Source organism: Balaenoptera musculus, chromosome 1 (assembly GCF_009873245.2).
Source record: "Balaenoptera musculus isolate JJ_BM4_2016_0621 chromosome 1, mBalMus1.pri.v3, whole genome shotgun sequence".
In the NCBI taxonomy this organism is placed as follows: Eukaryota; Metazoa; Chordata; class Mammalia; order Artiodactyla; family Balaenopteridae; genus Balaenoptera; species Balaenoptera musculus.
This window is the reverse complement of record NC_045785.1, coordinates 113,320,284-113,343,548: the sequence shown is the minus strand read 5'-3', so window position 1 is coordinate 113,343,548 and position 23,265 is coordinate 113,320,284. Positions and strand designations below refer to the sequence as shown.

At 44.8% G+C, this 23,265-nt stretch overlaps 2 protein-coding genes across 4 annotated transcripts in view; one reads left to right on the top strand and one right to left on the bottom strand.

Annotated features, from left to right (window-relative positions):
• Positions 1-1,717: 1,717 nt before the first annotated feature.
• Positions 1,718-22,458, bottom strand: SYT11 (synaptotagmin 11). Of its 3 annotated transcripts, none has more exons than XM_036848006.1 (4): positions 22,187-22,458; positions 15,384-16,201; positions 6,600-6,723; positions 1,718-5,077 (listed from the first exon to the last, which is right to left on the bottom strand). In XM_036848006.1, exons 1-4 carry the CDS (start codon positions 22,218-22,220, stop codon positions 4,767-4,769), a joined length of 1,287 nt encoding a protein of 428 aa, XP_036703901.1. In that variant the 5' UTR covers positions 22,221-22,458; the 3' UTR covers positions 1,718-4,766. The 3 variants fall into 3 exon arrangements, with proteins under 3 accessions (XP_036703901.1, XP_036703917.1, XP_036703909.1); XM_036848022.1 differs by having other exon boundaries at positions 1,855-5,077; positions 6,603-6,723; XM_036848014.1 differs by having other exon boundaries at positions 1,855-5,077; positions 6,600-6,720.
• GON4L (gon-4 like) overlaps positions 21,360-23,265 on the top strand; it is a 90,790-nt gene continuing 88,884 nt past the window's right edge. Inside the window, exon 1 of the mRNA XM_036847942.1 lies at positions 21,360-21,391. The gene's annotated coding sequence lies outside the window, so the exon portion shown is untranslated. The remainder of the gene's footprint in view (positions 21,392-23,265) is intronic.

The following is a 23,265-nucleotide window of genomic DNA, read 5'->3' as shown; positions in this document are numbered from 1 at the left end:
GGTATGGGGGATGGATGAGATTGGTAGGTGAGGCACTTGGTAGGTTGGCAACTCTTCTCAGAGAGTTTGTTACAAAATTACAGGAGAAAATACCTTGGAGTGAAAGGTACTACAGAAAACTATGTGGGAATTCCCTGGCGGTCCAGTGGTTAGGACTCCACACTTCCACTGCTGAGGGCCCAGGTTCAGTCCCTGGTCGGGGATCTAAGATCCCACAAGCTGCACGGGGCGGCCAAAAAAAAAAAACCAACTATGTGATGTTCTTCATTCATTGCCCACCCTGCATCAGTTCTTTCTTCCAAAGGAAATGTTTTACTCAAGAATCCCCCCATCTCCCATACTTAGTTCCAGGACAGTCCTAAATGGCCTAAAGATAATCCCATCCTCCTTGCCTGTGATTGGTTCAGAAATGACCATGTGACACATTTTGGACCAGCAAGATAAGAGGAAAGAATAGCTAGAGGCTTCTGGGAATGATTGACCTTATTTTTCTAGGAGAGGTCCTTTCCCTCCCCGGGGGGGTGCTTCTATAAATATCATAAAAGCCTTATGATTAAGCTAGCATTGAATGTCAGAATGGCCCACAGAAAGAACCTGGGCCCCTCATAGTATTAGTGACCTTTTGCTGAGTCAACTCTGAAGCCTAACCTGCCTCTGGACTTCCAGTTAGGTGAACCGATCCATATTCTTAATGTGTAAGCCAATTTGAATTGGGTTTTCTGTTAATTATAGCCAAAAACATCTTGAGTGCCAAGATACTCTTACCATCATTGTTATTATATTATCATGTTAGAAAAAAGTAATATGCAAAATTATATACATACTATGATTGGAATCATAAGGTAGTTCAAAGAAATTGGAAGGAGATATGCCCAAATTAATACTGTTTGCCTGTAGGTGGATTTTTTCCAGTTCCTATGAATTGTACTTTATTTTATGTGTTTTCTACAATGATCCTGAGTAAGGTATCAGGGGAATAAATGTACAGGAAATAAGACTAAAGACAAAATTGTTGTTAAGGTTTTGGAATCTTGATTTTTTTTTCCTCTTCTCTATTTTCCAGAGTTCTTATAATATGCTTATGATGTTAGTTTTGCAATTTAAAAATGTTTTATAGTTCCTTAACTGAAACTTTAAAAAGTTTTAAACTTTTTCTCTTGCTTCCTTTCTCTCTACTACTTGCGTGTACACACAGTGTTCCTTTTCTTTCAGGGCATTTCTCAGTTTGTGATTAAATATTTATTAGTGTGATTAATTGATTAATGCTTGTCTTCTTCTAAGCTCCTCAAATGCAGGACTCTTGCTCATCAATGTCTTGTATCCCCAGTACCTGGCATATGATAGAGACTCAATTAAAAAATATTTCTTGACTAATGAATAAATAAGAGAACAGAATCAGCCAGTCTCAGCATTACTTTTGGAAATATTTCCAATTAAAGGGGCAGACTAATTCTCAGCACTAAAAACCATCATCCCTCTCTCTGGTGGTTATGATCTTAAATATTACATTTTAAGAGGAAAACAGAAGGACTAGAAAAAGGACTCTCAGTCTGGAGCCTGGAATCTGCATTTTTTAACAAGTGTCCCAGATGATTCTGAATCAGGTGGTCTAAGACCACGCTTTGGAGAACTTGCCCTAGAACATCCTATTGGAGTCTGAATGTTCACATCATTCATAGTCATCCAGCTTCTAAGAAAATCATGCTGATGTCACCGGGCCTATTTAATGTGAATCAGTCTTTATTCTGCACTTGTGTGGTGCATTAACAAATTCAACATACAAGATAGCATTACATATTGTAGGTTAGCGTTACAGCATTATGCAGTTTCACACAATTCATGTTACCTTTTTCATTTTTTTCATTTTTTTTTTTTTTAATTTGACACGTTTATTTTATTTTTGAGTTTCATTTTTACAAGAGAAGACACAAGGTAAAGAAAGACGACCACATCGGAGAAGGAGCACGGTGAGGGCAATGTCACTATCGTGGCCATAATAAAAGCCTTCCAAGAAAAAGGACTTGCATTATTCCCTCTCCTGAGCAAGCCGCCCCTGTCCCATGAGCCAGTTCTATCTGTTTTCACATCCAGAGCACCACTCATAAACATGTACATCTTGGCTGTGCTCCACTGAGAAGAACTGAAGGAAGGACTAACTCATAAAAGGGACTTGTTATTAAGAAAAACTCTTGTCTTCCCAAAGGAATCAAGATATCAGCAGAGAAGAACTGACTCTTGGAAAATCAGAAGTGACCATTCCCTAACCTATTCCTGACCATGAGTGCCTTGTGCAAAAGCTAGAATGTGACTCTCTTGTCTTTTAACTGACTCTTAGGAGTAGGCATTCCTCCTCCACCTTTATCAGTTAGCTCTGGGAGGAACAAATGTGAAAGCCAAAGCCAGCTAAGAAACTTTGGGACAGCAAAGTCAAGGGCACGATGGATCAGGCCTGAGGTAGGAGGGAGGAACCCTGTACTGTCCGCCTCTTTGCCATTTTTCTAAGAAAGACACCGAGGCAGCTCCTAGGCTACAGCACTACTGGTTCCTTCCCTGCCACCTCACCACCCACTGCTCAGTAGACCCAAAGAATGCAAGGAATAAAGCTACAAGGAAGTGGGGAAGAGAGGAGTTGGGTGAGGCTGTTTTCCCAGACTTATGTCAGGAGGAGCTACAGAGGCACACACAGCAGGGCAAAGACCAGACTATCTCCACCTGTTGCTTTGCATTGTTTCTGGGAAGGAAACAAAAGCGGGTTGCTCAGCGATTTCTGATCTTTAGACATTAAGGCGATGAAGAGGAACCATTTAAAATTTTTCCTAATGGGGCTTCAGAGTGCTCCTGTCAGGTTTACATGAAACTATCTCAAAATGCATTTTTAGAAAACAAAAATTATTTTCTTCTACGTATGATACAGTATTTACATTCCATGGAGTGTGGGATAGAAACTGGTGGTGTGAACCCAACTGATGATGAGATTGTGAGTCAGATTATGGGGGATGTGGGATGACAGGGACAAGAACAGAGAGTGGGCTTTGTGCCTGCTCAGAACTGCTGCTCTGCATTGTCAAGAATCCAGGTTAAAAAAAAAAAAAAAAAAAAAAAAGAATGGGGGGTGGGCGGGGAACAGATTGGTTTTAAATCCACAGAGTTAAGGGAATGTCAAAGGCAACATCACCACTCTCTCCACGGAGACTCAGCTTTTCAACTCCCTTCTCAGAAGCAAGTCAGATAGTGATGTTCTTGTATGAATGTGGAATTTCAATCTTGGCTAATCTTTCAGGCCTTGGTTCAAGCTGCTGCTTATTTGAGTTCCTTTTCAGGCTGGCAAAAATATCTACTGCCTATCCAGGCTTACTTATTGTCAGTGAAGTCTCTGCCATCTGAAAAGTCTCAACTCTAAGAGACATGGCTGGTCTAGGAATAAGGAGATGTGAATTGTAACCCCAGCAAGATGCTGAATCTCTCTCAACCTCTATTGTCCACTGGCAGAAGGAGGACTGAACTCTGTGGTTACCCATACCTTCATCTTATCTTGAAATTCAGAAGTCCTAAGAACTAAGCACTTTGTTTTCAGGGAAAGGATGTTCTGAAAAAGTCCAAGTTATCTTTATTATTAATTTAGTCACAGGTACTCATTTTACTCATTTAGTTATTTTTAAGAGCCATGATTGAAAAATTTAAGGAGAAAGAATAATTTCTGAAGTCCCTTTTCCTTATAAAGCAAAACTAACCTCATCTAAGCTACTTGAGAAGACTCTAAAGCTTCTCAGTTTTCAGCATTTCTGGAAAAACAGAGGCCAGTTTAATCCTTCAAAACTCTGATGATTTCTAACCCATCAACCAACGAATGGTTGTCCTTCCAGACACAGTTACAAAGGGAGATGGCAGTCATCTCATTTTCTTTCCTTGTCTTCATACCTACATTTGGGATCAGCTGGATGTATTCATTGGTACTATCCTGTAGCTGAATTTGAAGTCGCCAAAGCTCTTTTTAGACAAGTCATCTAGTTTTGTAAACCCAAATTCTACCTAAAAGTCTGATGTCTTCGTGTACTTGATCACAAATTAATCAAGGACTGCCTTTTACCCATTCATAGCAGGAGAGCTAATAACAAATATACCCCATTTCTCAAGTACTCTTTCTCCTGCAAACCCTGCCTTATCCATTCCACCTTTGTTTCTTGGCTTACTACAGACCTCTGGACCTTGCGCTCAGTCAAAGAGCAGAAATGTAAGAGGTAACAGGGAGAAAAGATGGGGATGATAAAAACATGAGGTTTTACAAGAGCAAAAGATTCTTCCACAGAGGTGGGGAGTGAAAATAACTCTCTAGAGAAGCCCAATAAAAAGAGACCAATTTCAGGTAATCAGCAAATACAATTCGGCACAAAACACAATTTTCATGGATTAAAATCTGTACCTTGATATTGGCAGTTAGGCTAATTTCTTCAGTTTGTATTAGACATGCAAGTATAAGGTTACATTTTTATATATAGACTTGTAGAGGTCTTTCCCTCTCTTTTTTTCCCCCATAAAAAAAAAAAAAAAAAGGGATTTCCTAGTGCCTTGCAAAGGAGAAAAATCATCATCGCTAAGAACTGATCTGCAGCTGTGGTCATGTGGGGTGTTCTTTGTGGGGTTTGTTTTGTAAGAAATTTTCTTCTACAGCTAAAATGAGGTTTTGAGTCCACTTCTCTCTGTTTCTCTCTCTCCCCACCACGTCCCTTCCCAGCCCGGCCCTGGGGTTAGAGGCAAGGAGAAGAGGATTAGTACTCGCTCAGACTGTGCCACTTGGCCACAGGCTTGCGGGGGCTCTCGCAGACCTCTCTCCAGTGTTCAGCACCGCTGACTGTGACACTGTGCGCCCCCAGGATCAGCCTCCCCACCACCTCGTTCTTGGTGGTGCGATCGAAGTCGATGACAAGGAACTCGATGCTGATGTCGGGCAGGAGGTCAGTGGGGATGTCGTAGATGAAAGACTCGTTGAAGACTGGGTTCAAAGTGCACTTCTTCACATGGGTTTTCTTCTTGGCAATGCGCTTTCTGCCGTAGTAGACGTTCACCTTGACATAAGGATCTGGGGCCCCCAAAGAGATCAGAAAAAGGGAGACAGGCCTATGACACAGTCCTCTCCTATACAATGGTGGCTTCCGGTTGGGGAGGAGGGGCTTCTGCTGTTCATCTCCTTGGTGTCCCACCCCCCCACCCCGTGTGGTCTTTAGTGATCGCACACTAAGTGTACACTGACTGTGTACACGTCTGCCCTCCTGGACAAGGGGCCAAGGAAACGAGGCAGGCATGGAACAGAACAGCCACCTCGAGTCAGGGCCAAAGAAACCCCACGACACCAAGAAGCATTTTCAAGGGCACAGGGACTAACAAAGCCTGCAGGCTTTTTGCAGAGTCTCACCTGGAGCAAGGGCACAGCACCCAGCGTGCATGCATAGCACTGAGGATACCTCGCCAAATGTAGAGACCCCATTTGCTTACCCAAAGCACCTTCCCAGCTACATTCATCAGGAAGGGAATGTAGACAGAGAGAGGAATGGGTGGACAATGAGAGGTGCCAGGGGTCCTGAAAGGTGGAGGGGGGGTGTCTGGGTCACAGGCAAGGGGCAGTGGTGGGCGGGGCACGGACAGATAGAAATAGGTTGAAGTACAAACACATGAAAAAATGCTCAACATCACAAATTATCAGAGAAATGCAAATCAAAACTACAATGAGATATCATCACCTCACACCAGTCAGAATGGCCATCATCACAAAATCTACAAACAATAAACGCTGGAGAGGGTGTGGAGAAAAGCGAACCCTCTTGCACTGTTGGTAGGAATGTAAATTGATACAGCCACTATGGAGAACAGTATGGAGGTTCCTTGGAAAACTAAAAATAGAACTACCATATGACCCAGCAATCCCACTACTGGGCATATACCCTGAGCGAACCATAATTCAAAGGGACACATGCACCCCACTGTTCACTGCGGCACTGTTTACAATACCCAGGACATGGAAACAGCCTAAATGTCCATCGACAGAGGAATGGATGAAGAGGATGTGGTATGTATATACAATGGAATGTTAGCCATAAAAAGGAATGAAATTGGGTCATTTGTAGAGACGTGGATGGACCTAGAGACTGTCATGCTGAGTGGGGTGGATCAGAAAGAGAAAAACAAATATTGTATATTAACGCGTATATGTGGAATCTGAAAAAATTGGTATAGACACGTTTAGGTCTTATTTGCAAAGTAGAAATAGAGACACAGACATAGAGAACAGATGTATGGATACCAAGGGGGGAAGGGAGGGGGATGAATTGGGAGACTGGGATTGACATATATACGCTATTGATACTATGTATAAAGTAGATAATTAATGGGGGCCTGCTGTATAGCACAGGGAACTCTACTCAGTGCTCTGTGGTGACCTAAATGGGAAGGAAATCCAAAAAAAGAGGGGATATATGTATACGTATAGCTGATTCACTTTGCTGTGTAGTAAAAACTAACACAACATTGCAAAGCAAATATACTCCAATTAAAAAAAAAATGTAAAAAAAAAGAGAAAAAAGAAATAGGTTGAAGTAAATAGCTGCTACCTGAGAGACCGGTGATATCCATCTTCGGCAAGTGTCTGGCTTTGAGGACCACCACTGTCATTCTTTGTGCCACAGGCTGATATGACAGAGACACCTGGAGCTCCCCTCTGCTAATGCACTTCTGGGGAAAAGAAAGAGCAGGTGAGAATCCCGGCAGAGGGAGCAGGCCACAGCACAGAAAGCATGCGGAGGAAAAAGGAAATGTTCTCATCATAATCCTGATACTAAATAAAATCATTTGCATGGAGAGACAGCATAACCTAGTATTTAGGAGCGCAGACTCTGAAGCCAGACCGGCCTGGATTCAAATCCTGACTCTACTTCTCATCTGTCTGACCTGGGACAAGCTACTTCCACTTCCTCATCTGTAAAATGGAGATAAAAATAGTCCCAACTTCCCAGGATTAGTAAGAGGATTCGATAATTTAGAATTTGTAAAACACCACAGTGCCTGGCACACAGTGTGTACCAGAGATGTGCATTCTCTCCTATTCTCTCATTCAGTTCTTTTTCTAAAAATTTTTTAAAACAATAAATTTATTTATTTATTTTAATTTTTGGCTGTGTTGGGTCTTTGCTGCTGTGCACGGGCTTTCTCTAGTTGCAGCGAGCGGGGGCTACTCTTCATTACGGTGTGCGGGCTTCTCATTGCAGTGGCTTCTCTTGTTGTGGAGCACGGGCTCTACGCACGCAGGCTTCAGTAGTTGTGGCACGCGGGCTCAGTAGCTGTGGCTCGTGGGCTCTAGAGCGCAGGCTCAGTAGTTGTGGCGCACGGGCTTAGTTGCTCCACGGCATGTGGGATCTTCCCAGACCAGGGATAGAACCCATGTCCCCTGCACTGGCAGGTGGATTCTTAACCACTGCGCCCCCATGGAAGTCCCTCATTCGGTTCTTGCCATAAAAAAAGTTTTGAAGACTGTATAGTGGGAGACAGGAAACTTGAGTTTGAGTAACTTGGCCAATTACTCACCAGCTGGCCCTGGGCAAGTCCCTGAACTTTCTGGAGTCTGTGCCTCCATTTCACAAGGGGAATATCCACACCTGCTTCGCCTGCCCCAGTGTATTACCTTCAGAGTGTCTTCTCCAGCCACCTCGGATGCCCACAACTTTGTTTCCCCACTTTGAAATTTTATGCTAGTCTCTATTTTGAGCTTGAAACAACAACAACAAAAAAACCTCTAGTCCTCCAAGAACATTTAAAATAATATTTGGAGGACTTCCCTGGTGGCACAGTGGTTAAGAATCTGCCCGCCAATGCAGGGGACACAGGTTCAATCCCTGGTCCGGGAAGATCCCACATGCCACGGAGCAACTAAGCCTGTGAGCCACAACTACTGAAGCCCACGCGCCTAGAGCCTGTGCTCTGCCACAAGAGAAGCCACCGCAATGAGAAGCCCGCGCTCCGCAATGAAGAGTAGCCCCTGCTCACCGCAACTAGAGAAAGCCCGCGCGCAGCAATGAAGACCCAACGCAGCCAAAAACAAATAAATAAATGTATATATATATATATTAGAAAAAAAATCTGGATACTAATTACATGCCAGGTGCTGGGGATTCAGAACTGATAGGACTCAGTTCTTGCTCCCAAGGAGCTTATCATGCACTAGAAGAGACAGAGATGTAAACAAACATGTTACTGTCAGAAAAGTGAGAAGCCTGGAAATTCCCTGGTGGTCCAGTGGGTAGGTCTGTGCTCTCACTGACGAGGGCCTGGGTTCAATCCCTGGTCAGGGAACTAAGATCCTACAAGCCATGTGACGCAGCCAAAACAAAAAAATCCTCAGTGCTGTTGAGAGATTCAGGGGGAGGCTTTGCCAGCTGACATCTGGGCTGAGTTGATGGTGGGTGAGTAAGAGACACAGGCAATGGGCAGAGAGAAGATCTCGTGGGGCAGGGCGTCAGAATGGCTGGTGCAAAGTCTTTGGGTGCTGAAAGGGTAGGCTGTGTTCAGAGAATGCTGAGAGGCGAGAGTGTCCCTGATGTTGGGGTGCTGGCAGGAGGGACGGGCCAGGAACCCAGAGAGGTGGGTCAGGCGAAGGTGAAGGGCAGTGGGGGTGAGCTAACCAAAGAGCAGAGCCAGCCGCAGCACCCAGGCAAGAGGAGGTCTGTAGGCAAAGGTGCGACAGTTATTGTTGTTGTTAGTATATTAATAATAATACTATTTGAGTGAAAGCTGGAGAAGGAACTAAAGTAGAGAAAGACCAAAGTCAGAAAGCTCAGTTAAGAGGCTGCTGCAACAGGCTAGGGAAGAAATGATGAGGCCTGGAACCAGGGCTGTGGCAGAGGAGATGGACCTGGGGTAGGATATGTCTCAGGAAGAATTGTCAGGATTTTCTGGGTTGGGGCAGCTAATTGGATGAAAATATAGGGGAGAGGGAAGAGATGGAGGACTATTTCTTGTGTTTCTAGCTTAGGAAGTAGGGATGAGGCTGGGATAAAGAAAACAAAAGGAGGTGGGATAGGAGGACTTTAGGACATAATAAGTTAAATTTGAGACAAAAAAAAAAATTCGAGACCAAATCATTCCTCCACTATCAAATCCTATTCCTTGTATTCTTCATAGCCCCAAAGGAATGTCACCTACTTGAGGAATTCTTCTTAGATTGAGCAAAAATAGACCAAACTCACCACCAGCCTTACATACGCCACATACCCACCAAAATGACTTGCTGTGCACTCACTAAGTGCCAGGCACTCTGCTAGCAACTAGGGCTGAAATGATGCACAAAGAAGACCCCTACCCTCCAGAAGCTCACAGGCTAGTGCACTACCTGCTCAGGTGTGGCTGGTGCAGGAAAGAACAACAGCAGTAAATAATTTAATTAGCTCATCAGTGAAAAACAAGAGGAAAAACCCTAATAGTTTATGCTTTGATTATAAGTCTTAAGTCACCTCGAGGAATGAACTGTGATAATATTTCCATTTGGCTTAAAAAAGTTCTTGAGGCTATATTTCATACCAGGAGCATATGGAAATGTCTCTCGTAGGGTACTGAATGTGACTGAACTTTAAACTTAGCCGTTAGCTTTTGAAATTGAAGTACAAAAGAAAATAGACTTTAAAAAAGATGTTCATGGTATTCTCTGCTAGATTGAAGCCCCACATCTCTTCCTTACCCATAACATATAGCCGGCTCTTGATTATATCCATGGGAAGTACCCTCAGCCAGTTTAAAATCACAGGCTGGTTGCCCTTGCCAACCAGTATACTTCTGGGCTGCTTCCTTTTGACGAGTCAGAATGCAGACAGAGAAGGTAAACTCATTTTTACTATCAGCCACAGCCAAATGGCATCAGGAAAGTAATCCCTCACGAAAAAGAAAATTAAATGCCTTCTAAAACATTCAGAACTGGCCTGCCCAATACAGTAGCCGCTAGCTACATGTGTCTATGTAAATTTTAATTTTAATTCATTAAAATGAAATAAAATTAAAATTTTAGTTTCTCAATCACGCTGGCCATATTTCAAGTGCTCAGTATCCACACGTGGCCAGTGGCTACCATACTGGACAGTGCAGATATAGAACATTTCCACCATCACAGCATCCAGTGGATAGTGCTGATCTAGAAAGAACTTCTGGATTATTTGGGCCACTGCTCCCCTCCATTTCCATGAATAATGAAATGTTAACTAGTTTTGATATCTATCTCTGGGACCATCCTTGAATATTGGTATCTAAATATTAAATATGCAATCTTGGGGACTTTCCTGGTGGTCCAGTGGGTAGGACTCCGTGCTCCCAATGCAGGGGGCCAGGGTTCGATCCCTGGTCGGGGACTACACCCCACATACATGCCACAACTAAGAGCCTGCATGCTGCACCTAAAAGATCCTGCGTGCCCCAACTAAGACCCTGTGCAGCCAAAATAAAATTTTTTTTTAAAAGAGTTTTATTTGTAAAAATAACATGGATTACAAGATTATACTTAAGTTTTCTGGTTATTTATTTAAAACTCTGTTTCAAAAAAAAAAAAAACCGTTTCCTAAATCATCCATTGTAGCAAAATCATCCTAATTTAAATCCCGTGCCCCTTCCTTAGTTCTTTGGGAAGGTGGACAACTTCTGGTTACCTTCACAATAATTTCCTCCCCTAAAATCACTCCTCAGACAACTGTTCTCCATCTGCTTCCCACCACCCCCCCTTCACCTTTGGCCATTTTACATGGGCAGAACGCCCATCCCCATTCAGCTGCCCCTTTGTGATGCCCAAGTCTGCAGCCACAACACCACCTGAATACCATTCCATTCTGCATTGAAGGCCGGAGTTTCAAGTCTCCCCCTCCCCCCCCCCTTCTCTTTCCACCCAATTCCCATTCCAAGCGGCATTGTCAATGACTCTTTGTCAAGGGCTCTTTGTCAAGGGCTGGGAGCGAACTCTGTTTCCCAGCCCCTTGGCCTAGTGAGGTAAAGACCCTGTTGGGGGGCAGGCAAGCAGAAGGACAAGGGGGAGAAAGGGTTTTATCCATGCCTGACAGAGCTGGGAGGCTTTGCTCTCAGAGAGCGGGATCCTTTCTCACTCCGTGGAAAAGAAGAACAAGAGCAGTGGTCCTAAAGAAGACGTTCAGCTGAAGGAAATACTGAGGCGAGGGATAAGTCTAGTTCTTATAATTAGCAGGGCCCCGCCCACAGTGATTTTTCTAGGCACAGCATCTTTGCAAAGAGGAGGACTCACGCGTCCTCAATAAACCTTTATTGGGGCTAGAAGTTCTCAGTGCTACCTCCACATAAATCACAGTCATGAGAAAACAAAAGAAACAAAAACCTCAACATTCAATCACATCCCTCCTCGTCTTCTCCCCAATACACAAATAGAGCATCTTTCTTTTTTTTGTGCGTGGTTTTATTTATTTACTTATTTTACATAGCAATTTTCTTTATTGTTCCTGGATAACTGACATTCCTTTTTCTTTCTTTTCAGTCCTTTTTGACTAGACTGGATGAACTCCAAGGTCTCTTGTAAATCTGAGATTCTAAGAATCCTACCATTCCCATGACCATTGTCCCAGGTCATGAACACCAATCTGGCAGTAGAAAGACAGGAAATGGTTTGGGAAACAATGACCTGAAGAAATTAGGAGTCTAACAACTCTCTATTATAGGCCTTGTAAATCACTTCTTTCCCACTGTCTCTTCTTTAACCCCAGCCTCGCTGAACCACCTCCCTTCTCCTTGTGGGGTATGTATTATGGGAATGTAAATTCACTTTTATTTCTATTTGAATAAAATACTAGGAAAAAAAAAAAAAAAGCTGTCACTAAAAAAAAAATCCAGTTCCAAAGTCCAGCTCAGAGAGTTTTGGGCATTATAGAGTTTATACTGTGAACTTCTTTCATTAATAATTGAGTGTTAATTTTTAATGCTTCTTATATCTTTCTGTATATTCCTAAGAGCTGAGTACTCTCACAGAGTCACCCCATTAACCTTCGTGATCCAGCCTAGAGGGAGATTGAGGCCCAGAGTAGGTAACTGCTTGCCCAGAATTAGTCAGTGAAATGGACAGAATCAGAAATCATGACCAGTCCAGGGCTTCTTCAACTGGACTGCACTGTAATAACGGAAAGGACAAGAGCTGAATTTTCTGCTAAAGGTCAGGAAATGCAGTTAGGGGTGGGTGGTTGTCTAGAGAAATGCAGTTCTCACCAGTCTCCGCCCAGGAACATTTGGCTCCATTATTATAAGGGGGTACCTTACCCAGACCAGAAAGAGCTCTTGACAGACAGTGTGGAATAGTCCAAAGCAGCTCTAACTGATGAGCCATGGGGAGATCCAGAAAGGGCAGATTCTTGGCTACAGTAGGGAGGGTTTAGGGTAGACATTTGGAGGCTGTACTGCTAGGGGATCAGGGGGACGAGTGACTAGAGAGATGACAGCCACGACCCAGGATGGAACACAGCTCTGCCCACTGGCACTGGTTGGGGAAAACAGGCTTAGGACACCCAGGAGGCTGCAAGGCTCTGGGGTGGGGCCGCAGGGGCTCTGGGCGTCCTGTCTGGAGCCTCTTCCAGGGGATGTGTTGCTCAGGATCCCAGCCCCGGCTTATCCCTCCTGAAGGGAGTTAATAAAGTGGAAAGAAGCTTGGCTCTCCCCAAGAGCCCCTGGCAGTTTAGCAAATGCCATTGTCTGTGCTCCCTGCCCAGTGTCCTGGATTTGAGGCTGTTTTGTTCCCAGCCCAAATCAGTCCCTTTCCTTGCCAATGTCTTCCCAGCTGCAGCTTGGTACAGAGCCATCCTCCACAGTCAGCCGTGGGCTGCGACTGCATGAGCTGTCTGAAGGAGTCCAGCTAGTTGGTGGATTTACCAGGCTAGTGCTCCAGGGAAGGCTGTGCTGGGAAAGAACAACCCTGCGAGGAGAGCTAGATGAAGGCAGGGAGTAGAGCACTGGAGCTGCTATAAAGGGGAGTCAGCAATCAGGGGAGCGGGTTGGCAGAATCTGGAGGAAAAGAAATGGAAGGAGAGGGGAAGGGATGCAGGGAGATGAGACAGGTCACTACTGCAGCTTCTGTCCAGGCCTTCTGACTCCAACCTCAGAGGATACAAGAACTCTTGCTGTCTTGGACTCGGGGACGTCTCATTGTATCCTGGCAACAGACCAGTGTTTATGCCCTGACCAAATGCCTCTAATGGTCTTTGAAATGTTTGGACTCCCCCGGCCCCTGTGAGGTAGAGCTGAGCGGGCCACGTGACAACAGTGGTTCTCTGGGCAATGGCATGGCTGGGCTGGCTGCGGTGGGACAGGCGCCTACACAGCAGAGAGGGTAAGAACATACGTCCAGGACTTCCCTGGTGGTGCAGTGGTTAAGAGTCCGCCTGCCAATGCAGGGGACACGGGTTCGAGCCCTGGTCCGGGAAGATCCCACATGCCGCAGAGCAACTAAGTCTGTGTGCCACAACTACTGAGCCTGCACTCTAGAGCCTGTGAGCCACAACTACTGAGCCCACGTGCCACAACTACTGAAGCCCGCGTGCCTAGAGCCCATGCTCCGCAACAAGAGAAGCCACCACAATGAGAAGCCCACGCACTGCAACGAAGAGTAGCCCCCGCTCGCTGCAACTAGAGAAAGCCCACGCGCAGCAATGAAGACCCAATGCAGCCAAACATAAATAAATAAATAAATAAATAAATAAAAAGAACACACGTCCAGGGGGAGCCACTTCCTGCCTCCCCTCCCCTCCCCAGCCTGGCACACTGCACAGCGCCCTTCAGCAGTGGCCAAACCTTGTTCCTGGGAGCTCACTGCACACTCAGCCCTGCTGGCCTGGAAGCCTCCTTCCAGTCCTGAGCCTCCTGCCTCCCCACTGAGTCCGGCGTGGGATTGCAGCTGAAGAAGGCAGTAAGAGATCAGCAAAGCATCTACAGGCAGAGCTCTTTCTGGGAAAAGTGCAGTTGATTTTAGTGGCCCTGTTATCCTTTCTGAACCTTCTACCCTCTTCTCCACTGATCCAGGCCTCCCTTGTCTTCCTTCACTTTGTCAAAACAAAATATAAATATCTACAAATCATATATCTCTCCCAGGGATCAAACTTTATTAATAATAGAAATATTAATAGTAATAATAATCATGGTTCCCATTTATTGAAGGTTTACTATGGGCTAGGGATTATGTAAATTCATCATCTTAATTCCTGTGAGAAACTGAGACTTAGAGAATTTAAGCAGCTTGCCCAAGGTCACTTAACGGGTGGAATTTAGATTCAAACTCAGGTCTGACTTCAAAGTCCTTGCTATTAACTCCTAATGGTAAATCCTGAAAAAGGAATGAAACTCTAAGTGTAAAATTTCAACAGCTTCTTTCATAGCACCTACCATACTCACTATGTGATAACTGCCAAGATTTTTTTGTATTTCTCCTCCACTAAAGTAAAAGCTCCATAAGGGCAATAGTATGCCAGGTATATTATCTCATTTGATCCTCATAACCCATAAGGCAATATTATCAGCTCCATTTTACAGAGGGGGAAATAGAAGCTTAGAAGAGTTAAGTAACTCACCCACATCACACAGCTGGAAAGTGGTGAGCTGGAAGGTGAAGCCAGGCAGTCTGAATCAAGAGCCCCTGTGCTGAACTGCAGAGCTACACTGCCTCCCAGATTGAGGAGGAAATGAACTAGTGGGGCTGGGGGTTACAGTTCTTGCATCCCTGAAATAACTCAAGAGCCAATGCTGGCCCAGTGGAGAGAGGGCAGGATGGAGGGCTCTCATCCCCCTTCTAATGCAAACAAGGAGGAGAGGAGGAACGGGGAGAGAAGTATCTGTGGCAAAGGTTTGGGCCTCGGTAAGGGGCCCAAAGGGTGAAGCAGTTAAGTTGCATTTATAAAATGGTTAAAAGTCATACAGATGATACTACTTACATCTCTAGGTTTGGGTTGGGAAAGGGAAGCTGAGGGGAAAATTACTGATTTCATAGTTTCTCAGCTGTGAGAAATAAGTTCACTAGAGGAAGATCACACATTTTGGAGAAGAAATTAGCCCCCTTATCCCTGAAGTGATGGGTCTGTGACTGGTGAGCCAGCCTGCTCCAAGCAAGCTGGATGCAGCGTCAGGATGCCAACCGCTAAGTGAAATTTCAGAAGCTACCTGCCCTTCTCTCCTCACGAAGTTGCTTCTTGGAGGAGATCTAACCTGCCAGGTTCTCTGTCTTACTTTGACCACTGCTTAACCTTGACAGCCAAGAGCTTCCTTTCTACAGCCCCTCTTTGCCATCCATCTCATCCCTCCCCTCCCACTTGTCCCCTTCTCTCCCCCAACCTACCATCCCTCCCCAACACACTCTTCCTCCTCACCTGGATGTTCCTTTTGATGATGTCCCTGGTCAGCTGTACCTTGCCTGTGCTGGGGTCTACTCCAGCCAACGGCACCATGACCTCCCCAATGACGTCATCCCGGGAGAAGCGGTCAAAGCTGAGGACGAGGAAGTGCAGTACCAGGTCCTGCAGCTGGCTGTATGGGATGCCATAGAAGGTGAAGGTCTCGTCAAACACAGGGTCCAGGGTCTTCCGTAGCACTCTGGTCTTCACCCGATGCCGCTTGTCGGGAAGGATGGTCATTTTGATGTAGGGGTCAGAGCCCTGGGTTTGGTCATCCATCACTGGCAGCCCATGAGCCTCCTGGATTGTCACCACCAGGGCTTTTTTGGGGAAGTTATAGTCCACTGAGAAGGTGAGGGATCCTAGCATGACATCCTCCTCTGGAGATGATGGAGAAGTGGTTTTGCTCTCCCCAGGGGTCAGGCTCGCAATGGGGCTCCTCAGTTCTTCCCCATAGTCCACTTTGATGGGTAATTGGTCTATACAAGATCCAGAGCTAGGACCCTTGTCTTGGCCCAGCAGGCCAGCCTCTGCTGCATCCACCAACAGGTTCCCGCGTCCACCTTCCCTCGCAGGGCCATCTTTGTCTCTCCGCACTTTGATGATTTTCTTCTTGTTGCTGAGGGTCTCTGGGTATATGCTGATGCCTTTGAGCATATGAATAAACTTGTATGGTGGGTTCTTGTGCTTCTTCTCTGCCTGCTGGTGGCAGCATGTCCAGACAAAGACAGTCACCGAGACACACACCACCAGCACAGAGGCGCCGATGAGGCCAGCGACCACTGGTGACACATCTGAAGGTGGAGACCAGAGACGTGTCAAGGCAGGTGGACCTCAACCCCTGCCCAGAGCACCCCTGCTTAGTGCTTCTGGCTGGAGCCAAGCTAATCTGTAAGCTAGCCTCCAAAGCAAAACTTGCTCATCTGGGCTTATGAACTTCTCCCCTCTCTTGGAGATGCCCTCACCCATCCTCTCCAACCAATCTATGGCTCTTCCTTTCCAACAAACATGGATGAAATACTTATCTTCTCTAGAAAGCCTCCCCTGAAGTGCCCCACCTGACTGCCTGTTCTTTTCTTGGCCTTCCCTCAGCACTTATGGTTTGCTCATATTGATTTGTGTTTCACATAAAGCCGCCCTATAGGTCGGCTATAGGTCGACTAAGCTGTTATAGGTCACCTTTTTACATGAGAACCCATTCACCTCAACTGTTACACAAGGGTATGAGCTGTGTCTGGTTTCAGGAGGATATTCCACAGCACCCAGCACAGGGTTTGCAACAGTGGGCTTGTGTGGACTGACTGACTGACAGGTAGGGTAGAAGGATGTGGGATTGATTTTGGATGGTTTTGGTAGGGTGCCCAAGGGTGATAAAAGTAGGTGGGTGGTAAGAAGTAGAAGAACTCTGCGTCTAAGTACTTGAAATATGTTCTAAATTTCAGCTCCCAGGTATTTAAAATACTTGTATTTTAAGATAAAATAATGAAATGAAATAAAATAAATAAAATAAAATAATTAAATTAAAATACTTGTGTTTTAAGATAAAATAATAAAATCTTTTAATATGAAATACAAGTATTTTAAATAGGGAGAAATAGGGACTGTGGAAAATGTCAGACCTTGTCACCTTCTTAATAAGGTCTTCCCTGACCACCCTATTTAAAAGTGTAAACCTTTCCACCCCTGAGACCCACACTTCCTGGCCCTGCTTAATTTTCTCTACATGTCTTGTCATGCTCTCTCTCTCGCTCTCTTTCGCTCTCTCTCGCTCTCACACACACACACACACGCACACACATACACAGGCGCACACATACACATAAGAATATATACAGACACACACATATAATTTTACTACTTATTGTCTGTCTTCACTAGAATGTAAGTTTCATAAGGACAAGGATTTTGTCTGTTTAGCTCATTTCTGTATCCCCAGCACTAAAAACACCTAACAGGTACTTAATATATATTTGTTAAGTAAACAAATAACTAAAGAGAAACAGATTTTTTTCCTTCCCCTCCTCTAGTCTTGTCTTTTCCTACACAAATCGGGCCCCTGACTTAGATAATTAGGTTTGGGGATTTCCTCCCCCTTAAGTTCATTGAAGCCAAATTGAGTTTAGGCTTTAAAGATCTAGATAAGGCCTATAGTTATCCATACTACTCATTAGGGTAAGTCTTGGGTAGGGCAGGGGAAATAAGGAAATAAATGTGATTCTAGCATATTCCAGATTCTTCCTAGAACATCCTTCCACCAAGTATATGCCTGGCTCACGGCCTCACTCACTGCAGGCCTCTGTTCCAAACCTCATCTTATCAGAGAAGCATTTCCTGACTGCTCCAAGTAAGATGATATCCCGTTTACCCTGCTTTATTTTTCTTCATAGCACTTATTACCCCGGACATATATTTGTCTGTCTTCCCTCACTAGGTAACTGTAACAAGAATAGTGACTGTTTTGTTCACTGCTATATTCCCAGGTCCTAGAACCATGTGGCACACAGTAAGTGTTCAGTGAACAAATGAATTAGTGAACACAAAACAGCTTCCACTTTAGGAGTTTGGGATTAGCAGATACAAACTACTATATGTAAAAGAGATAAACAACAAGATTCTACTATATAGCACAGGAAACTATATTCAATATCCTGTAATAAACCATAACGGAAAAGAATATGAAAAATAATATACTCATATATAAAATATATAATCGAATCACTATTCTGTACATCAGAAACTAACACAATATTGTAAATCAAATATACCTCAATAAAAATAAAAAACAGCTTCCACAGATTGGAAAAACAGAATGAGGTCAATATTATTACCCATAACAGGGATAAATGTAAAATTCTATTTGCCCTTCAAAACCTATCGATAGGCAATGGGAGACCTTACTTGATGAGTGTGAGTAAAAATAACTTAGTAGTTTAGGTGACAAAAAGCTTGGAGTATAATTAGGCTGATGCTAACTTATATTATCAGTGCAATGTCCAGATCACAGGAGGGGTAGTATAATTTCATCTGCACTGGTCACGACACATATGGAGTATTCTATCTAGTACTGACAAGAATAAAAATTGCTATTTTTTGTGTACCTTTATGATATCCCTGCCAGGCATCATGTTAGAGATTTTTCTCTCCAAAACAAATAACTCATTGAATAGGTACCATTTATATCCCCACTTTACAATTGAGAAAGCTGGGGACTCAGATCTACACTAGGCCACATAGTAGCAAATGGCAGTGATGGGATTTAAACCCTGGCCTATCTGACACCAGAATGTCTGTACATTATGGATAAGCAGGATAGTAGAGGGCCTGGAAACCATATCAAGTGAGGAGAAGTTGAAGGAACTGGAGCTGAGGGCTCTGGGAATAATAACTTTCTTCAATTATTTAAGGCATTTTGCTGGAAGAAGGTCTGATGCGATTTTACTTTGGAGGGCAGGTCTAACACCAGTGCGTACAGGCTACAGGAAGACAGATTTGACTCAATGAAAAGAATCAAATTATTTTTAGAACTGCCTCTCAGTGGCCCAGATGGCTTCAGGAGGCAGTGAATCTCCATTTGAAAACTTTCAGAGATTGGATCACCTTGGTCAGGCATATTCTAAAAAAGATTTCTTTAATGAGGATTGGAATAAATGTCTCTGAAATTCTTTCTACTTCAAACATTCCATGGTTCTATGAAAGTTGGGACCAGGTAAGAAAAGAAGTGGTTACATTTTGAAATATTAATATAGATTAGGAGTAAAGCCATTTAACAAAGTAAACCAAGGTGACTGTGTCCATGGCCATACTGAATAACAACAGCATTTATTTTCAGAGTATCAAGTGAAATAAAAGCTGTTAGGGAGAGGTTTCACAAAATGGGAGCAGCCTTAGCTGTAAGCACCTTGAGAGTGGGCAGAAACAACACCCTGTTCATCTTTGAATCCCTGAGTCTCTTGCATCTAACAGGAGCTCAGTAAATATTTGTTTGAACAATTGATTGGGTTCAACTGTCAATCAGCATAGGCACAATTTGAAAAAGTGGCTCTCCACTCACCCATGAGGGACTTCCTGAAAACTGCTTGCTACTGATTAGTAAAATCGAATACTGATTGTGTCTATGAGAAGAGAAAAGCAGGGAACCACCAAGACAAGTATATTTTTGAGAATGATTTGAAAGGGAGTCTAAAGGCCTGGGTTGGGAGACATCCGAGGGATCCTTTTGGCTCTACCATAGATTACTCTGTGATCTTGAGAGATCCCCACTGCTGCTTACAATGCCTCAACTTTTATTGCTAGAAAATAGAGGTGGAGCAGGTAAAAGAGAAGAAGAAGGATTCTCATCTTTCAGGAGGATAGAGAAGGAAAAAAAGAGAAATGGATGAATCCACTTGTTAATTACCTAGGTGATCTCCTCCACCTTGTTTCCCACTTTTGTCCTACTTTCTTCTTCATTTTAGTATTTGTTAACCCCTGCCTCTCTCCCCCCACCCCCAAGGCAGTGAACTAGAAAAATCAGAGATATTGTCTAGCTTTAGTCAAAAGCTTGGTGGGAAAAGGAAGTTGGAACTAAAAGCTGAAGTGAGTGTTTTCAAGTAGTTGTAAATTGCAGTGACCCATGCTGCTTGCTGCTTTTGTCCTCCAAGGTCATGGATAATTGAGTGTTGGCTCAGTGAATCTCTCAAGGGCTAGGGAGTTTGAAATGAAGTGCTCTATGAGATGTGAAAAAGTCAGAAGTGGCAGTTCTCTGTAGAGGAGATCCTCTGTATGGATTTAAAGATCTGCAAGACACATCTGGGCTTTGTCCAGTTCTCTCAGTCTCTGACCAGCCCTGCTTATTGACACTTCCTTTGCTAAAATAGCTTTTCCCTGTCAAGTAGGCCAGCATGACACAGTAAAATGAGAATGAACTTTGGCATCAACTGGAAATTGGTTTAAATCTTAGCACTACCCTAACTAGTTTGTTTTACTTTAGCCAAGTTATTTTATCTCCCTTAGCCTCAGTTTCCTCATCTAGCAAATATATATAATAATGAATACACTTGAGGATATTTGTAAGGATTAAATAAAATGTAGTATGTAAGGGCCTGATAATTTCTTTTTCCACTAACATTCCCTCTAAATGAGATCAGTGTATTGTGCTCTACAGCATCTAACTTTCCAAGGACTCTGGAACTGCAATTAAAAGAAAAGAATATGTTGGCAAGAAGACATAAGAAGAAAAAGAAAGAGCAAGAAGAAAAATCATGAGGTGCTCATGTGATGACAAAAGGGACATCTATTTTGGAAATTTAGGACTCAAAGAATAAAAATGCAGAAGGTGAAGTGGAAGAAAGAAATATAATCAAGATTTAGCCTTAGGGAATCAGTGCAAACCAGTAGTAAGTGGGTGTGATCTGTCATCCTATACTTTCTCTGATCTGATGTCTTCTTCCTGGCATTGAGGGGATAGAGCACACTGGGTTCTGTTCATTTCCATAAACCTTTTATTTGGGAGTGAGAAAAGCCATTTCTTAGTTGGATTGTGGCCCCACCCTAAACACTGGAGTCTGGATGCTCAAACCTTCTGGATTGTCTGAGGGATAGAATCTCTTCAGGGAAAAGGAGGAACCCTAGGCTGACAGCAACTCTCACTGGCTTCTCCCATACAAACTGGGATAGAACTGAGGGAGAAACAGGACAATTCTTTTTTATTTTGGGGCCAGGAAAGCATAGCACAGGAAGTTTGCTACCCTAGCACATTTTGGAGGAATCCCCCAGAGGAAAAACTTGCTTCTCGAGCTTTTCTTTCCCGTATGCTTCCCTATTTTCTACCCCACTCTGCTCCAGGGAGTGTAACTGATCTTGGAGCCTGTAGGGTTGGGTCGGGGACCAGCAGCTCCGAGATGACGTAATGCTTTCTCTGGTACACAAAGCGGCCTCCCCCGGGCTCGGCCTTTTTCGCCCCTCCCCCTCCGGCCTGGATCGGGCCCCCGCCAGCACCAGCGCGGGTGAGTCCCCCTTTTTGAAAAGCCAGCCTAGGGAAACAGGGAACAAAGGCCTGGGAAGAAGAGCCTAGGCGCTGCCAGGAGGCCCAGAAATAGACATCACGTCATCCCCCAGCCCAGCAGCGCCAAGCGCCATTTGGTAGCTACGGACGGACCCCATCATTACGATGCAGAATAGAAATTGCAGGGCTCACGTTTCCTCCTAGCCCCAGCATCCAGCTGACCGGCTTAAGGAGTGGCTTCCTTTTTGCTCCCCACCCCCGCACCCCTCTTTCCCCAGAGGCCGCCGCCTCCCCTGGCTGCCAGCCACACAGCCCACAGTCCCCAAGCTGCCATCTTGATGCCCCATCTCCCTTGCCACCTCCCTCCCCCGGAGCCCTGAGGAGTGGGAGGGGGAGGAAGGGGCACCGCCCTGCGTGCCCCAAGGGGAAGGGCTCGGCCTATCTCACCTCTCCTCCCCCAGAAGGAGGGGTTCACATCCTCCTCAAGCTCTCTGCTTCTCACCTCCAGCAGTGCTGACACTGCACCATACAAGGTTTTAGCATCCTGGACCTTCCCACCCTCGGTGTGGCTCTGGCCTTCTCAGCCCGTGCAGCCCATAGCTCAAGTTCGGGTGCCGTACACTGCCTGCTACCCACCACCGTAGGCCCGATTCTACCCATCACCACAGGCCTGATTCTAGAGGGGCTGGCACTTGAAGGCCCTGGTCTGGGCTTCACGCTCTGCCCAGCTGCTGGGCTCCCTTGGCTTTGCAACGGTTTCGCCTACCCCAGGCTTAGTTTGCCAGATTCTACTTACCAAAGCTAGGTCGGATATTGGTGATCTCAGCCATGTCGTAATCAGAGGCTATTGCTATAAATGCTTTTGCAATGGTCAGACAACTCTGGGACCTCCGGTCAGTACGGAGGCCCCCGCTGCAGAGTGCTAGGTCAGGGGAAGGGGAAGGTATCTGGCGGACGCCTCCTGCGACGGTCTGGTCTCTGGTTGCCAGCTGCGGTCGCCTCTTAAGATGCTCCAGGGATGCTCTGAGCTAAGGAAGCAGGTGCAGCCAGACTGGTCCTGATGCGAGGTAGGCCCCGCCTTCCTCCGAACGGCCCTCGGCAGAAGACTCCGCCTCTGTCCGAAAAGTTCCGGAAGGCAAGCCCCGCCCTTTTCCGGAAGATCTCTGGGAGGGCACCCCTCCCATCGCCAAGATTTCCAGAGAATGAGACCCCGCCTACTGATGGGCTGTGGGTCTATAAGGCGAAAACCCCGAGGCCTAAAGACAAGTGTAGGTACTTTATCGTCTGAGATCCCCTAGATCTTGTGATTCCGGTTCCCTGGGCTTAATATAGCAGCAGAATGTTCTGGCAGGATTTTGGAAAAATAAAATTCTATATTGCCTGCATTTCAGTATTAGTTGCCTTTATTGTTATGCGTTTCTGAGACCACTAAAGATTATTATGGAAACTTTCTTGAACTTCAGAAGCTCTGATTAAAGACCAAACCTGGTGTTGGTTTCACAACTCTGAAAATTTACTGAAAATAATTTAATTGTATAAGTAAAACGGATGGATTCTGTGATGTGTAAATTGAAGCTGTTTTTAAAAAAGACTAAAAAAGAGTGCTAAAGTTAATCAGTGTTGGATATTTCTCTTCCAAAAGCTTCAAGTGCTTAGAACTGCTTAGGGAAGTGAGTGAGAGAGAGAGAGAGAGAGAGAGAGCCAGCGAGCAAACCAACAGATCTGTGTATTCTGTAGTTTCAAAAGCAGGACACAAGTGAAACTCCAAGCTTCTAGAGATTTCCTTGGCATTTGGAAGAGTTAGAGTGATTCACGTAAGAGTCAGACTACTGGCGGTTATCTCCATGATTACATCAAGTTCATCATTTTTGGCTG

Coding starts and splice junctions, on each gene's coding strand:
- SYT11 (XM_036848006.1), bottom strand. CDS start 22,220: ATGGCTGAGATCACCAATATCCGACCTAGCTTTG. Junction 16,202..22,186: donor CAATATCCGACCTAGCTTTG/GTAAGTAGAATC, acceptor CTCCACCTTCAG/ATGTGTCACCAGTGGTCGCT. Junction 5,078..6,599: donor TATCACCGGTCTCTCAGGTA/GCAGCTATTTAC, acceptor TGGGGGCCCCAG/ATCCTTATGTCAAGGTGAAC.